This window comes from Plectropomus leopardus, chromosome 21 (genome assembly GCF_026936395.1).
Source record: "Plectropomus leopardus strain MGB_pleo_1.0 chromosome 21, ASM2693639v1, whole genome shotgun sequence".
Lineage (NCBI taxonomy): Eukaryota > Metazoa > Chordata > Actinopteri > Perciformes > Serranidae > Plectropomus > Plectropomus leopardus.
The window spans coordinates 9070197-9088782 of NC_142196.1; the positions used below are offsets into that span (position 1 = coordinate 9070197).

General features: G+C 39.6%; 1 protein-coding gene across 2 annotated transcripts in view; it reads right to left on the bottom strand.

The window, feature by feature from the left end:
* Positions 1-3968: 3968 nt before the first annotated feature.
* vav3a (vav guanine nucleotide exchange factor 3a) overlaps positions 3969-18586 on the bottom strand; it is a 107794-nt gene continuing 93176 nt past the window's right edge. The window contains exons 25-28 of one of the 2 annotated variants that reach the window (XM_042510017.2): positions 18155-18284; positions 12537-12617; positions 10543-10694; positions 3969-8211 (exon numbers count right to left, since the gene is read on the bottom strand). In XM_042510017.2, the coding sequence (XP_042365951.2) occupies positions 8167-8211; positions 10543-10694; positions 12537-12617; positions 18155-18284 (408 nt within the window). In that variant the 3' untranslated portion in view covers positions 3969-8166. The remainder of the gene's footprint in view (positions 8212-10542; positions 10695-12536; positions 12618-18154; positions 18285-18586) is intronic. The other variant, XM_088071675.1, reaches the window with a different exon arrangement.

An 18586-nucleotide genomic window follows, 5' to 3' on the forward strand; every position in this document is an offset into this window, starting at 1 on the left:
TGGTTCCAATCCCACTCAGCGTCAGCTGTACAGCAGGTGTGCTGCTGGTATCTGCTGACCTTGAAGGTGAATTTGGAAGGACAGCAGCGTAAAGTCTTCACGAAGCCTCCTGAGAAGATATGAGCAGAATGTGTTAAATATTGCAAGTATAATGTGGCTAAATAAAACTTCAGCCTTTCAGCAAATTAAAGGATACATTTTTAATTGTTTATGATGCTGATTATTATCGAAAGTAATGTTTGTGCCACCATCTGTTACCAATGTGTGTGCATGCGTATGTGTGTGGGGGGGGCGCATTCTGTATAGCTCGCGTGTGTTTGCATGTGTGAATATTTCCCAAAAAAAAAAAAAGGCTACAATGGAAATCTACAGCTCTGAAAAGTGCACTAGAGTTTGCATGGCTGTATGTCTTCAATTCATGCCAGTGCTAGTTGGAATATATGCCGTCACCCTGCACACACATCGCTGCTTAGAAATGCCAAGCCATGTCAACATGCACACAGGGCTGTAGAGGACATACGTTCCCTTGAATCAACGCTTCGACACTGCATAAGTATGTATGAGAAAAAAAACAAAGGCGGGAATAATGTAGCTGCAACCTGCAAAGAAAAATGCCAATACACGAGTGTGTGTGTGTTTCTGAATAGCCAAGTGTGTGTATGTGTGTGGTTTATGGTGATGAGCTGTCTGAGTGTGTTCCGTAGACAGCACCTCAGTGTTTATGCAGTGCTGATAGTCTCCAGGAAAACAAGGGGGAAAGAGTGCTGCTTGATATTTACACACAGCAGCCATACCGTCTGGCAATGATGATGGCTCCCTCATGGCCCCAAAAGACAGCAATAAACCCAGAGAAAGCACGAGCGAGACAGAGTGAGGAATAGAGCAGGATATATGGAGTTCAGTCAAAGAAGTCAAAACATGGCAGATTAGTTGAAATGCGGGGATTTGGAAATGGGAGATGGATGAAAAAGTAGACAAATAACTGCAGTGCTAAACTGAAACAAGCGAGGTTCAGGTAATTCAGCAGGTCATTTCGTTTCAATGGGCCTCACTGATGTTTTGACATGTTCAAGACTACAGTACTGCAGTATAAATATAACATATTAATACATGAAAACTGACAGTTTTCAATAGGGGTCTAGTAATAGATTGATCTCTTAGCTGCCAAGCATCTTTTTTTTGTGATAGAAAAAAAAAATCTTAAATTTGAATAGTTTTGTGTGTGTGTGTGTGTGTGTGACAATGCCTATGGTGCTGCAGTTGAGAACTGTTGCAAAATCTCTTCATTGTTGGTACTATTAAGGGCTATCTGAGAGTTTTGCGTTATGTGCTGTATTTTCTCTGGATTTCATGTTTCATGGCTGTCCATCCATCAGTAGAATGTGTTCATCCCTCAGGTTGGTGATACAGGCTGCATTGCCTTTCTAGCAGATGTAACTCGACTGAACTAGTTTAGCCGGACACAACTGCCTCTGGCTTGCTAACTCTCTTTTTTTTTGTTATGTTGTGTTAGCTTGAGGAATGATGAATGAGAGGCTTGCATCCTTTTCTGTGCTTTTGTTTATGGTATCAATAGGAACAGAATAAATATAGGCAACAGTGTGCAGAACAACAGTGGTATATCTCTCATGAACATAACATGTTTCACAGTGAAAATCAAAATACAAATTAAAAATACAGCATCTTGAACTTAATAAACAGAATATACATACAACTGTCTGGATGATTCAGGCTATGTACATTTTCAAAGAACATTAAGTTCTTGCCAGGTGCACTATATCACATTTTATGACCTATTTAGAACTATAAAAACTATTCCATGTACTCGTTAAACTTCTTCATGTTGGGACTTATTAAAATGCCACAAAGTTACACACTGGTAATGAAATAAATAATCAACTTTGGGCGTATTGTTTGTGAATTGGCAATGTCTGGCTAGCTGTAAAGCTCCTGGAATATGGCACTCATGAGCCATTAACGCTGCACTGTAAAATCTGTCACACAGGCAGAATTAAAGTGTGTACTTTGACGTGTTGGGCCTCACTATAACTACCTCACTATAACTATCAGCTACCCCTGCTCTTATATTATCAACGACCAGAGCTTCTATATCAGTCCCAACAACACAGAACTCTTTGCTCATCTTAAAAATCCATTTCATATCAGAGAGGACTGCAGCAGTCCAGAAAGTTGGTCCTAACAATCTCTGCTGTGAAGAGGGCTGATGTCACCCTCTCACCAGCCATCTGTCACACTGGTGGTCCATCCTCAGCTGGAAGTGGGCTGGTGGTAGATCCAGACTGGCCCGGCCAAGGCAAAAGCCCGCCTGTTGGGTATATAGTGCAGCAATTCTCTTCACCCCTGCAGTGCCAGCAGCACTGGCTGCTGACGCCCGCCACCACTCATCCTATTGGTGTCTGAGCCACAGTGTAGCTACAGCAGGTAACCAGGCAGCAGATGGCTGAGGAGACCACCACCCACACAAACACACGCAAGACCTGCACACACATGCACAATTATTTCTACAAAGAAGCAACAGTAAGCATTAACATATGGTATCCATCTTTCACACACTTGTACAACTATTCACTGCATGTCTTTCACACACCCACATAACTGTTAGCATTCACCTTTTTGCTTTAATTTTTACTCGCTATAAATAGAAGTTTGGTTAACTTGCTTCATTATTGTCAGCATGATAACAGCAACAAAACCCACCATTTATCCCCACGTTCATTCGCACCTATTAACCAATCAGCTAGTGAGAAACAGCACCCCACTGGCTGCAGGTTATTTAAGTCCTGTAGAGGGAACAGCAACAATACACGGCAGTAACACCATGGCAGCCATTTAATGAGCACTACTATACTTCAAGGACCCGACTAATTTTAGCCAGGAAGTCACTTCTGAGCCTGCTGAGCTGACAGGGATGAGACTGACCAAAATAAAGGCCGGACACAGAATTACACTCTTTTGGTTTTACTGACAAGAGTTGGCAGCAGGCTTTGTGCTCCTGTTGTTCCTTAGCTGTTGGTGATTATTAATGTTGACGTCATTCATGTGCAGTCTTGAAATTATTAATTAGTTGTTCAGAGATTGCTTTCAAGTCTAAAAATGTCTGTTAAGTAGCACCATGGTTACTAATTAAAGAGTTCATACATTAAAATGTCATTTGAAAGTTCAAAAACTCGGTAACTATACATAAAGTGTTTCAGTACTTCCAGCATGTCCTATTTTTACCAATGCTGTGTTCTGATAGTCCTTGTTCTGATCCTCCTCTCAAAAATGTGTGTTGCTTGGATGTTGGAGTTCCACTGTGCAGAACGAAGCCTGTGCTGATTCCAGGTATTCAAAGATTTGGGGGTTTTCACTGTGGGAGAAAGAGTACATGTAGGTGACATTTGAAAAAAAAAATTAACCTGGTAATACCTTAAAAAAAGTTTTATTATGTTTAATCTGTAAAGTAAACACTAACTAAATTTGTTTAGTGAATGTAAAATTACAACATTCTTTTCTGAAATGTATTGGAATAAGTGTTAAGTCGCATAATGTCTTAATATTTAAGAACAGGTACCCCAAATATGTTCTTGGGCACAGTAATAATACAGATCTACCTAGTCAGATTCCACCACAGGTTTGAATGTCTAACTTAAAAAAAAAGAGAGATAAAGACAGAGAGATCTGTACACAATTGTCAAATGCACGTTTACATTGTTAAGCATTGTTGTCATTGTTTTTTAATTATATGGAATGAATTATTGATCTCACAGGGGAAATGTTGCTGTGATATCTATTGCTTTGAATGTGCATTAAAGATAACTGGGGGGAAAAATCCTTGTATGTGTTCACACATTCTTGATTCTTTAGAGGTTAATGTATCCTTATTACTACCTTAAACACTAGGTGTAATGCAAATTACTTTAGCTTTAAATCTGCCAAAACACACAATATGAAAAGACCACAACCCATTAGAAGAAGCAATGTATATCTTTATTATATGCTATGTACATATTTTACAGTATAATACAGCAACAATACACGGTAATGCTACACAGTCGAGATTGCACGGTTTTAGAGTTAGGCCACAGCGGTCGGGTACCGTGGTTATGAGACAGAACATAGAGTGTACAGTAAGTACAGCATACATCTTTGGCTTCATCGGGATAACAGAACATGGACACGGAGCGGGAACACAATGAATGTAAACTTCAGTCAGGAGTGAGCGCTGATAGCTATATAACACAGAGAGGGGTGCATGGTTTGTCAATGGATTAGGGATGGATTTTCAGCCTGGAGAGAAAGAAGTATTATATGACATATTTTTTTTATGTGTGGGCGAGGGGGGGTATTATGTTTCTGTTCAGGTTGCTGCAGAATTGTCCTCACATGTTGGTTGAGATTGTATCCTAAAAACCCCTGCTGGGCTAAGACTTGCCCAGCACTAAATCCTGTCAAGATGTTTCTCCACACGTACATGGTGTGTGCCTCTGCATATGGATATAATCTGTGCTCACACTGTACTATATGAGGAGATAACAGTGGGAAAAGTGAGCTCTAATTCATTCTCTAATTAGCATCATCTCTCTCAGTCTATGAATTAGTGGTAAAATTAAACTAGTCTTCATTTTTCTGTGGTTGTTTATAGAGAATGCGCCGCCTCTCTCCCTCCCCTCCTGATAATACTGAATCTTCTAACATCAAGCAGCGCAGTTACAGCTACAGAGCATCGGGGTGAGGGACAGAATACAGAGAGAAACCAAGAAGACAGAGATTGGATGAAAGATAGATGGGGAAAAAGAGAGAGAGAGAAGTGACAAGGTGAGATAGAGTGAGAGGGAGAGGAGCCGACAGAGAGATGGATGCAGCAGGGTCGCTGGGGTGAGGAGATGGTGTAATGATTAGATCACAGATACCCTTGAGCCTTCCTCCCGTCCCTCCTGCACACACAAAAAAAATCTGGGAAGCGCACTCGGAGTGGAGGAAGGCCTGCAGTTGTAAATGGCCCCGCTGTCAGAGTTCATCTGGGCGGAGGAGGAGTGCGGGAGTGGATTACTGGAGTCTGCGATTAGAGAAGCCCACTCTGCCTTGCCAGTTCTCCCAAGACAGGAAAGGCGCTTGTGCTGGATCGCATTTGTGCCGCTGCCTCACCTCAGATTTCCTAAAGATGTTATAAATGTAAGGTTTGGCTGCTCAGAGACTGTAGGAGGAAGAAGGAGAAGAGAAATATCTTCCTAGTCTTCTTAGTCTTCCTAGGAAATGTTCAGGAAAATCAATGAATCTGACAACATCTGGTAGAAGAAGAAGAACACAATGATTTTTCAAATGTAAGATTTGTTCTTTTGGGTTTTTTGTCTGTCTGCATTATCAATCATTAGTGTTAACTTCTTTAAAAAGTGTGTTTTGATCCTTTGGTTTTGTCTTTTCTTTCTCTCACTCACAGCAACAAGTCTGATGCTAAATTCTCTCATGTTGTTCACCTAATCAGATGATGTCATCTCCAAACTTAAGCAAGTTGAAGGTGACCGCTTCAAGAAGAAGTGTTTAGGATGCTTCCATCTAGTGGTCACTTAATGACACTGTTAATATATATATATTTTTTTAAAGGAAAAAGATGTCACAGTATCAAAAGAATATATATTAATGTGACCCTTTTTTGACAGATTTCATCCACCTAACATTAAATAATATGAGTGAGAACAAAAACAGCATTTTGTCATACACATTAGAGTGGCATGGAGTGGCAGGGATGGCAGGGGGTTATTTAGGATTTCCAAACATAATGGGCTCCATGAAGCGCATACAAAAGCATCATTACAATAAAGTCTTACTTTGATTCACAAAATATATTTCTGACACAATGCCCAGTGGCAGGGACACAATGAGGACATGACAAGGGAGGATGATAGCTCTGAATGGAAGCCAGGCCCCGAGGGCTGTTACCCGAGGCAGCGTCCACGAGTGAGCCGTATTACGGCTTTCATGATCTCATTTAGTGGTCAAACTTGATGAGAAAGTTTATTCAATGTCTGATACATGTTTTCACTTTAAGCTGTCAAATGGAGAACGCTGCCTGTCAGTAAACTGCCCCAAAGTGTGTTTCAGTGACAGTTTTTTTTTTTTTTTTTAAATTTCATTTCATTTTTAGTTTCCCTTCACAAAAAAAGAGATGGATGACTATCATGCATGGGCATGTGTGGGAGTCTGAATTTGAAGAGTGAGGAGGAAACATATAGCCAAAGAACAGATTTTTTTTGTTTTGTTTTTTTAAAAAGAAAATAAAGTACTAGTTCATAGCATGCCCTCTGCCCATTGTGTTAACAGAAATCACCAACCATGAATTAAATAAAATATTCAATATGTACATCTTTCAAACAAAGAAGTATGGTTTGTATCTTTTTCAGACTATGAAGGAGAGTTGACATCCTGTCAGAGATTAAAAAATCGCTGCACAAAGCCGACTGCAGGTCTCACCTTCAGACATAACATGAGCTCTATTCTAATCATGTGTACACTGCCTTCTTACTCTGTGACTGTATACTGCTGCGTGTCAACATTACGAGTATGTTGTGCAGCATGTTTTGCCATAAAGGTATTTATTCCCTCAAATGTGGAAAAATCCTGTTTCACTGTGGATTAAGGAGAAAGTGTGCATAATGTGTACAGGGGGTGAGGGTGGAACACAGAAAAGGAGAGAGGGAGTGAGAGGGAGGACAGTTAGCAGGAAGATATAAGCAGTGGAGGAAAAAGGTTTCGGAGAGCTAATATCTTTTGGACTGAAGTGCTATTACATAATACGTTTTTAAATGTGATGTTTTTCTTGTTAAATTGCAAGTGTTTCTGCACAGATTAGATTCTTGAGAGGGGAAAAATACACCCAAATACTTCAGAAGCATTTGATGCAAATGTTGCAGAAGTACAAATCTGGGTCTATAACCTCCCATTGACTGGGTTAATAATTTCTTAAAAAATGCAGTCAATCATACTCCATCATTTCCATTACATCTGTAGATGATGAACCTTACAAAACAGCAACGGAAGTTAGACAGAAAAAATTGAGAAGAAAGGGCAAAAAAAAAAAGTGCAAAGTTGGGCTGCTTGTGTTTCATCTTCTTTTCTTTTTTATGTTTAGGGAACAGGTGGCTCATAGGTAGTGTGGCTTGTTCCCCGACAAGCCGCTAATGCGTCCAATAAGATAAACCCTCCGCGAATGGGCTCCTGTCGACAGAGCTGCCACCGATAAGAGCAGGAGGATCGCTAACGGCCAAGACAACTAAAAACATGAGAGGCTGGGCTGGAGATAAAGAATGTAGGAGTTGGGAGGAAAATAGGAACACAAGCGATCAATTGCTGGCACTGTGCAGCGATGCTATCCGACGCCATCCCTCTCTTACATCTCCTGTAGGAGTGTGTGTGTGTGAGGTGATCATAATCTGGAGGGAAGGAGAGGTGGGTGGTGTGTGTGTGTGTGTGAATCTGGGTCATCAAGTCATCAATAACCACCTGCATTAGTGGAAGAAACACACAGGCAAGGTCAAAACTAACTGAAATCCCTTCAGAGTGAGAAGGGGATGAAAGGGAGAAAAAAACAGCAGAATACAGTGTGGGTCTTTTCCGGCTCAGATGGCTCTATTCCCACAGGGGGGTGGTAGGGAGGATGGATGCTTGGATGGATGAGCGCATGAATGGAGGAGTAGCATTTGAGTATCTACTTTTGACAGTCTGGCGACGGCCGACTTGGCAAGCAGAAACAGGTGGGAGTTTGGGGGGGCTGGCTGGGGCAGAGAGAGGAAGGGAGCGCAGGGTGAATTATGGATGGACGGATGTTAGGGAGGGAGGAGGGGGTGTCTGGCGAGGGCTTGTGCCCCGCTGACAGGCAAGCTGCTAGTTGGTGGAGTCACTTAGCCACACAGAGTCAACCAGAAATGATGAGGCATCTTTGCATCTGCAACGTACTGTAGCCCTTTTCTCTCCCAAAGGCCTCTGGGATTGTCGCAGGCAAACAGAACGCCGTCGAGGAGAGTGAAGCTGCCTGCTTTGCTCGGAAAAGTAACACTGGGGTATGCAGGGGTGCAGAAGCTCACTCTTTGTTACTGTTATGTTCACAGTTTGCTAACGCCACTGCTGCCATTCTTCCTTTATCTTTCTCGTCTTCCCATGTTGGACCATTCACTCCTCACCCTCCTCTACGTATGTGGATGGGAACCAGCCGACCTGAGGGGGGAAGAAATGACAATCGCACATTAGTAATGCATGGTGTGCTCACTTTTCCTCTCTTTGCTTTTTCTCCATCAGATGGTGATTTCCTACATTTACCAGAATGCCCTTACCAGGAGCCCATAGTACAGAACTTAATACTGTATGTGCAACAATAATAAAAATGTATTTTTCACACGTTGCTGTTGGCAATTTTAAATACTAAAGACAGTAACATTGAGCCATTTCCTTTATGCTGAGGTTCAATGCAACAACACGTTCTTATCCCAAGTCATCACACATTGCTGCTTTGCAATGGACTTCTGCATATATATCTACATATTATGCTCTAATTATCCCTTCATGTTTGCTCTTGACATTCCGGGATGGTCCCACCGTAATGTCAACACAAGCACATGGTGGCATTACGCTTCACATGGATATGTTTAGGCAACAAAAGCACATGACAGGACATCAACAAACGCACACGCTGGCAGGGACATTTCTTAATAATTTCACTTTCAACCTATTTGCAACCTGAACTGAAAAAAACAAACAAATTGACCTTCCCAAATAACAGCTGTATGGTTATCTGTGAAAGCAGCTCATAATGTCCCATATTTATGTCTATTGTTAGATGGCAACCTCTAGTGGCAGTAGTAATAATGATGGGAGCAAAGGAGCAAGTCAATTGACGTGATATTAAGAAACAATGAGGAAGGAGATCACAGTGGGCGGACAGGTCAAACACATAAAGAATGTTTACCCAGGAGACCAATGTCTGTGCCCAGTGTACCAAAAGGAAACACTGACTTATATTCACGTAGTTAAGCAAAATGTTATATAAGTTAACTCACGTATGTAACCTTAGTTACATGACAAATGTGCTTATTCTAACCCAAACCACCACCCTTTCCTAAAGTACTCTGGGTGCCTAGACCTCAGCAAACTGTGACTGTTTCACAACAATAACCAGGTGTTTAAAACTTGGACCACTTTACGACATTTAACAGTAGTTACTGGATTTAACTTAATGCTATGAGTATGTTTGCATGTTGATGGTTCTGTACAACAGTTACTGTGACAGAGAGTCATTGGCAAACAACCTGCTCTTTTGCTCAGGTATAAGGTTAAATGGCCAAAACTGATGAAATGATTTACATTAAATAATGTAAATCATTTTGGCTATTTAAATGTGTTTAACTGACAAATATGAATGACTGCAGTCATTTTGTATGATTGGAAAATGCATTTAAAAGCCCAAACCAACATCAGCATATTAGGACAGCTGATATCTCATGCCGCTATGTTTATGACAAGATGATAAGAGCCTGAAATTTCATTGAACTGATAATGAAAGGTAAGAGTAAAATAATCCAAAGTGTTATTCCATTGTTAGAATCATCTAGCTTTTTTCCAGCCAGCAGTGCCGATTGTTTACACTGGTTGAAGGCTCCACAGAGAGTCTAACAGCTTTCAACAGATTCTACCGTACAGTGTTTGGTTTTCACCAGAGCAGCATCAACACACACACCAGGCTTAGTAAAAGAGAAAGTCTTCTTCATTTACCTCAGCTGTTCACAAAATACACTCACGGCACAGATGCATTACTGAGGGCTGTAGCACACACACTAACACACACACACGCAGACTGATTTGTCACTCATTCTCCACCAAGCTAGTGCATGTGAGTGGGAGAGTATATCTCCCTGCATTTAGAAGCATGAATTTCTCAACGCTCCATGCCTGATTTTAAAGCGCTCTTAGTGTTGGACAGGAAGATTTACGCATTTAAGACATACAAGAGCAGCAAATGAACTCTTCCAAGCAATGATATTGGGAGCATGAAATGTTGGATAGGTGTACATGACAGGCTAAGGATAAAACAGACTAAATCTGAATACTCCCTTCCAGGTACCTGCAGACAAGAATATCTGCCAAATCTTCAAAGAGAGTTTTTAGCGCTACCTAAAAAAATGATTTAATGTTTTAACAGCCAGAATGAAGACACAAAACCAGTTTCTCAGTGAACACGGCTAAAGGAAGTTCTGAAACTTTTCTGCTTTAAATAATTATAATTGAATTTTAAACATGAATGCAGTAAAAAGCTACATATCAAATGTATCGCATCATATCGTATCGTATCGTATCGTATCGTATCGTATCGTATCGTATCGTATCGTATCGTATCGTATCGTATCGTATCGTATCGTATCGTATCGTACTCATATATTGTACAGCGTATATTGTACAAATGTTGGACTTTTTAACCTGGAAGCCAATATCTGCACTCGGAAAAGATTATTTTCCTCATTTGTATTTGGCAATGGAGGTTATGCTACCACTTACCCTGCCATTGACCTCGCCCCTCCACCAGCCGTTGGCTCCCGATTTTGTGTAGATCTTAACTACATCACCCTCCTGCAGTGACAGCTCGCGGGTGTCACGCGAGCTGAAGTCGTACCGTGCTATTGCCACACCAATCACTTTTGGAGTAAACACTAAAAAGAGAGAGAGAAAAAGAGGTGGGTATTAAAAAACAAATTGAAAAGAAGTTCATTCAAGGTGCTACAGGATGCCTTTAAAAAGAAATACAAAACATCAGTTTCGGTGTCAACACATACACACATGTACACACACTGATGGAGATGAGTGATATCTTTTCATTCAACCAGAAAAAAGCCTGTCAGCATCCTCTTCCTCTCAGTAGTAGAAATTGTAGAATTTAGCTGACATTTTTTAAAAAGTAGACTATATAGCCATTATTTCTCAAATAAATGTCAATATTTAAATTTGTTGAGCCAGTGACACCAGCTGTTGTTACCTTGAGAACATAGGAGATTTATGGGTAAAAAGTAAAACAAATTATATGGAATTTGGCTGACACATCTGACCTGACACTAAAATGCTGTTTAATAATGATATGATGACACCAGTATGGCTGCCATCTTAAGGGGGGGAAGTGTTGCATGTCATTTTGTGTTTTACATTTCCTGTCATGCTTACCTGTGTATATGTGTGGCTGCTCTCTTTGTTTTCGGTGCAGTGACTGATTGAAAGCTGATTGAGAGCAGCTGTGAAGCTGTGGCTGCATGCTCTGCTCACACTCTCTCTGACTTCCTGCATCAGGCTCCAGTTTTTTTATGTTTTAGACTGCTTTAGTGAATGCATGTTTATCCTAAAATGAGGATAGCAGTTATTGAAGTTATTGAAAAAGAGCCTGAGCGTAACGTCATGACTTCGATTTTCTGTTTTGTTTCCCTCCTTTTTATGCTACAGCTTGTGAAGCCACAATACAAAACATAACTTGCATGCTTTTAATGGCACAGCTCTACAAATTTATCCTCGAAACCTACTTAAAAGTTAAAAAAGTTTTCACTAGAGAAGTTTTAATGGTAAAAAATGGACTTAAACAAGACTTCATGGCCAAACTAAACCAAGTAATGGATTTACAAATATATGGTGCAACTCAATTTATCTGTTAGAAAATAAAGGCAGGGGAAAAAAAACTAAACAAAGTTAAGTTAGAAATGATGCTTTGCAGCTGATCTGATGAACTACTAATGTGTGAACACTTCTTGTGTGATTTATACATTGTCAAACTAAAAGAGAAGTGTGGCCCTACAAGTTCTTGTAGTAATGTAGTGCATCTCTTTAGCTGAGTAAGTCCAGCTTGAATGCTCTGAGAGCCGTGTGTGTGCGTGTGTGTGTGTGAGTGTGTGCGACTAGACATCCTGTCGAGGAGACAGCAGTCTGAGAGACGGCTGTAGAGGAGGTTAGCTAGTTACCTCTGCTCCATCCCACCCTGCCGCCTTTCTACCTTCTCCAGACACTGACTGGTGGGTCGGACTGGGCTAAGCTGACAGGTGGAAATGGAATGTCAGACCTCTACAACCTGGCCGTGGGGATAGAATATCTAATATAGAGGAGCTCTGTGTATTTGGACACCCCTACCTTTTCTTTGATGGACAGACACACAAGCAAACACACACTGAGCTCAGCTACATTCGCCTCTGAAAACACTTTAAACACCACTCCTTTAACAGTTTCTGCCTCACACTTTTGTATCTACATGCAAAAAAGCACACTCACAAAATAACATACACTACATACATGCATTACTAAAACAAAGAGTTCCTATTCTCCACTCAGAATGTGCACGGAACGATGAAAGAGGTGAAATGGTGCAATGGGGAGCTGGACGGCAGATGTAAAGGCGAAGATTCAGACGATGATGTGAAAGCACTGAGCTACAGCCAGCATGCTAAGCAGCCTTGAACATGAAAGGAGAAAGAGAGAAATAGTGTAAGAGAGGCAGACAGACAGAGAAGCGATACCTGTACCTGACCAGAAGGGAGCAGAGGAAGGAGGTACAAAGCTGTAGCCGGCAGGAGTTACAAAAGAGAGGCCGCAGAGCAATGGGGCTATGGCAGGGCAGGCCAGGCAGGGAGCAGAGAAATGAGAGGGGAGAGGCCAGGGATGGGGGGATGGTAGAAGGAGAGAGAAGCAAAGGAGAAAAAATAAAACATGTTGTTTTTTTTTTAAAAAAAACCCCAACTCTAAAGTCTAAAGAACACAGTTGCAGTTTGATTGAAAAAAAACTGCCGATGGCTACATGACAGTTTCAGCAAGTGGTATTTAATTGACATATCCACAGAAAGCAGTTCTTAATGATGGTTTATTTGTCAGATTTTTTATACTGTTTAGCCTCATGTGAGCTAGTCAGTGCAATTAGAATTGCATTTTTTTGGAATTTATGCACTTAAAATAATTGAAAGGCTCTTATTCTGAAAATTAAACACAAAAGCTCCAAAACCTGGCTTATATAAATTTACATAATACACTTGCAGACATGAAGTATTGCTCTTCTCAACTAGAATTAGATATTGCATTCACAAAATGAGATCGACATAAGGTCACAGTGGCCTTAACCTGTGACCAGCCAAAATCTAATCTTTGAATATTGCATTCACAAAAATGGGATGGACAGACAACCTGAAAAAATCGTCAGTGTGGGGGCATGAAAACATTTTAAGCATTTCTCACTATTGTCTAATTTTCATAAAAAGCACATTTTGTGTTCTGATGTTGGAAAATGTAAAGACTGCCTCGGCTGAATTAAAGGTGAAACATTGAAGGTTCAAAACAAATACACACCACCACTGAGAATTTGTTGAAATATGGAGTGATGACATATCTTGTTTCCAATTTGCCAAAAGGAAGTCTGCATCATTAATGGGAGACGACAGCTTTACTTGTGCATTTAATTGGGAGGAACATGCAGTGTACTCACAATTACAGCATAGGGAATAGATTTCTATTTGCATATTTATAAAGAAAATCATCCAGCTGTAATACAGCCACAACTGCAGACACACATCTCCTTAACAAATTTCCTCTGACAGACACGTTGAACTTGGTAACTTTTTAGACAATATTGCTTGACTTAATATTGTATTGATATAGTTGTTTCCTATGGTATCCTAATTGTTTTTTTATGTAGTCTTTCTGAAGCTCACAATGTCCACAGTGCAGATTTCTCTTCTTCCGAAAGACAAACTGTGCCTCTGCTTTGCAAACAACTTGAGAAATAACCCACTGGAGGCCCACTGATTTTGCATTTCTATCTCCCTTCCAGTATTTCCACTGGCGCTGAAAGAAGTTACAGGGATTGATCTGATTCCAACAATGTCTTAGAGTTGGCAGAGTTAGCGCCTCGCTCAGGGGAATAGAACCTCTAACCCTGAAAGTATTAGTACCTTCGTCTTTATGGATAAATGTGAGTCCACTGGGTTATTTTGGAATGTCAACATAGCAAGTATATGGCACAAGTACAATCAGGATAAAATGCTGATGCTTGCTTTGATCAGTACAAACAGGCTGCACATTATAAATTCAATAAAAGTAGTGGATGCAAGTGAATGATTTTATCCAGAAAAGTTGAACCACGGTGAACAAAGCATCCCATTCCCAAATTATCTGTACTGTCTGGACATCGGAAAATGATTATTTAAAATGCATTACATAGACAGATGCAAGAAGTCAGAAGGTGATAGGAAGTTGGCTTTAGTTTATGAGCCCATTGGGCACAGGCCCAAAGCCCATCGACCAGGGCCTCTGTACAAACTAGCTGTTAGAGAAAGAAAAGCAAAAAACTACAAGGAGATACAAAAACAACCACAAAGAGGCACAACATAACTACAAGAAGGAAAAATGACTACAAAGACAAAACAGCTGCAATAAGAAACTACTACACAGGGATGCAAAAAGACCACAAGAACAATTTATTTATGAACAATTTATAATTGCCAAAAACTAAGGCTTCAAATATTAGTTGTTAAACATTTTTACTCATTTTACAAATGTACTCCCCTTCATTAAATCCCTGCCTCAGTCTGCGCCTCCATATTCAAAGTTTCTAAACCTGCTCTTTCACAGGAGCCTACATTTGTGCCACTGGGAATAGAAAATCTAATCCCCACAATGGCAGATAAATGCCCAAACTTTATGAAAAATGTGCCGCTCCCAACAATACTGCTGGCAAGTTAACTGGCCTGGGTTATTGATATGCTGGAAGGAGAGCAGAGCTCCAGTGGTTTTTAAAATGAATACTAATCAGCACACTGAGAGACAGCTCAGCAACCCCTAATGGTGTCTAGGTACGAGCAATATGAAGAGGGATCGCCCTCCACTTCAAACAGCCACCAAAACACCAGCTGCATTTTACATGCTTCATTTTTGCAAAATCTGATTTGTGGAACACACTGGAATACACAATATGGGCTGGTTGACTAATAGAGGAGAGTACACACATACACACACAAACGTATCATTTCACAAGAGTCTGAAGATGAGCTAAAATCCAATCAGCAGCGCACAGTCCCCCCACACGCTGTCAGCTCAGATTGTTCCATGGACACATATTAATTGATACTCTGGGTTAACACTGGTGTTGTTGCTGTTGTAGTTAGTGTATTGGTAAAAAAAAACTATCAATCAATCAGTTTTGCCTTCTGCAAAGCTGTCCAAAAAATATAAAACAAAGCATAAACATTAATTAGCAGTCTTCCAGCAGTGCTCGAGGAGGATGGAAATCAAAACAAAGAGTCATTTAGAAGTGAAAGAGAGTAAATGAAGTCTGCACACCGGGAGGAGGCTGCCTACAAGATAGAAGACCACAGCAGAGCAAAACTAATTTGGATTGAAGCTGTCTCGACTTGTGTTCTGAAGTGGAGTTTGAACAACAGGCCTCCTCTAGAACAAGAAAACCGCTCCGTACAATCTGTTCACATTTCTCCCGCTTGGAACGTGATCGTCAGCAAATCGGGACTTTTTTTTCTCTTTTTTCCATTGCACGCAGTGGCATACAAGGTTCAAATGAAATCTCATTTTGCCACTGATTGCGATAAGTCATACATTTTCCATTAGCCAACTGATGGGCAATGTTGCTTTGCCTGGCTCACACAGTGTTTAATACCTTTTCTTCTGGCGCTGCTTGAAACATTCAGCTTGTGTGGGGTGATCATAGATGTTTTACTGGGCGAACAGCACTTTCTTCTTCGGTGGTTAAACCTCTCTTAAGGGATTTTGAAACTTATTCCCACCTAACATTATGAGCCAATTCTTTTCCTAAAAATAAACTCTTTATACTCCTTTACTAAAAAAAAATCTTTTCATCCTTAAATACACAAGAAAAGCTCAATTTTTTGTCGCAGGAATGTCCGTATTTACTCCCGAGTTGGAGTTTGACAAAGATCCGTTTCATCTGTTGCTTCTCTTCAAAACCAAACATCATCTCATTAAAATCTCTGTTCAAAGTTACACACCCTACATCTGTTACATTCCTAATCGGATGGGAAAAACAACTCCCTGAATGTCGTGTTCGCTCTCATTCAGCCCTGATAGATGACATCTCCATATCCTGAATGCTGAGGAGAATCAGGTTAGTAAGGGTAATGACTGACACAGCAGCAGCTGCACGCATAAATGATCATCAATGCGTTGCATTCCAGCACATTTCTGCTCCTCACAACGTGTTGGTGACAACAGCTGCTTTGTCTTAAGGTGTTGTTCATAACAGAACAAGCAGCAAAAAGAAACATCACACAGCTCAAATCCTCACCCCAACAACTGCCAGACAACACACCATAACAACCACAGGAACAAAGTTTTCTGACAGCTTTTCCAGGCGCTGCTGCAAATACATTTTGGGCTGTCTGAAGTGTAAAATGACGTTTGCAGCAGTCTACAGATTTCATTCAACAATAATCCACTGATGAGCTTCAGAATCTCAAATGAAACTCACACTCATTTACTAAATTAATTGATGATTGAATGTTCAATATGACTGATTTTTTTTTCACTCAAGGCTGTGACATGTCTACAAATGATCAAATGATGATGAGTCTAATATTGTAATATGAACCATTAAATTAGATTAATAATTCTACAAGTTACAAACTTCAAATCCAACTTTAATTTGACTTTCTGAAGCATAATTATGATTAAAATACAAAAGTAGAAACAAAACTACACCAGTGAGTTATGAAATATCACAGTTCTTACTGTATGATGTAATATATATATATATATATATATATATATATATATATATATATACACTGACCAGGTAGTATTTAAGTAGTTATTGTATATCCTAAAAATAGAAATTAAATATCTAAAATATGAATGACCAGATAATATTACAGTTCTTACTGTATGATGTAAAAAAAAACCAATCTAGATATTTGAGTAAACGGGTATCTTATATATGTTACAAGTTTACTCTTTCATATTATGTTTATGTGACCTCAGTGAAATTAAAAACATTGAATTAAAAGTGAAAAAGATTTGAAATTCACTTATAATGGATGATTTTATTATGTGACTTTCCTGTAATACCCAGCAAATTGATCATGAATGGTCTTGACTTTGGTTAACTTGTCGAAAGCTCGAGCAGATTATTTCTCTCCCCTAAAACTCAAATTGATTTGATCTTCAGTAAATGTCCAGAGAGTTTTATGAAATATAATATCATGCTTAGTGGATTCTCCAACCATCGTTTGACAGTTTGATCATAAAAATTAATGTCAGGAGAGGCGGGACTGTTTTTAACAACAAATAGCTACCTAGTTCCTTTAAAGCTGTGAAGATGTTGCCAAGTGAATTCAAGAGGGGGACCGATAGAATTAATGTATGAGAAATAAATGTAAAAAGTGAAATAAGGAGATACAAGATTCGCACCCAACAACAACAAACAACTGCCCACTTTCTGATTTAACTGCTGTCCTATTAACAGGAAATATAAGAGTCTGACGTGCCATGTATCATGAGCTTACAAATACAGTATGGGATAGATATCTCTATCAAACTAATTATTAAATTTGCAATATCTGCACTGCAGTTGTAGTACTTTAGTTTGAAAAAATTTATCAAATTAGCAAATACTATTTTAGAAAATCATGTATTTAAAACATTGTCCAGTTCTTGTAACAGTTGTTACTATTCAGGCTGTTCTCATGCACTGTTCAAAGGTGTGCCTATGAAAAGTTACGCACCTCAACTGGTATAACCCATGTTTTTATGAGCCAGTTATTGTGTATATAATCGGAAAGGCGGGGATCACATGACCAATGCAAAAGTAAAGAAGGAAATAGAAACAAGAGCGAAAGTCTCTATAAGGAGGTAGATTAGTGTGGTGGATGGGTCAAATAGACACCAAACTTTCCTGGTTTACTATGTAAAATCATTAGACTTTTAGCTATTTTAAGGTACATCACAATGTTTCTTTTTCTAAACCAAACCTATATAACTATGCAAAGTGTGTAACTTTATGCTGAGTACATAATGTCATTCTTGGGCAACTAACTCATAAGATATCATACAAACTGTATGTGTTGCACCATTACATCATTAAAGTGTTTATTCTTTCTGTTCTTAATAACTATATAGATCTACTCACTGTTGCCACCCGGCCGGTTGAGGCGGTGCATAGCAGCGTTTTCCGGTTCCTGGTAAGGAAACTTCAGCGTTGTGTCCAGACTCCTAAAACCTTCTCTCAAGGAATGGTGTTTGTAGTACTCAATCAGCTCCTGGACACACACAAACACATATATACATGAAAATAAGTAAAGAAAGTACTGCAGTCATTTGCGTTTGTGTTTACTAAATGTCACATTTTTTCTTGAAAGTCTGTTAACCCTTTAAAACCGAGCAAATTTCTTTGCTTTCTTTTTTTAAAAAATACGGGGAAAAGGCAATGGACAACTTAACAAGACATGGCTAAAAAATTATCCAAAAAGAAAATATTGCAAGAAAATTACCCCAAAAAAAAGCAAAAAAACAAAACAAACAAGAAAATGTGATAGAAATTGAAAATTCCTTTTAGTTCTGT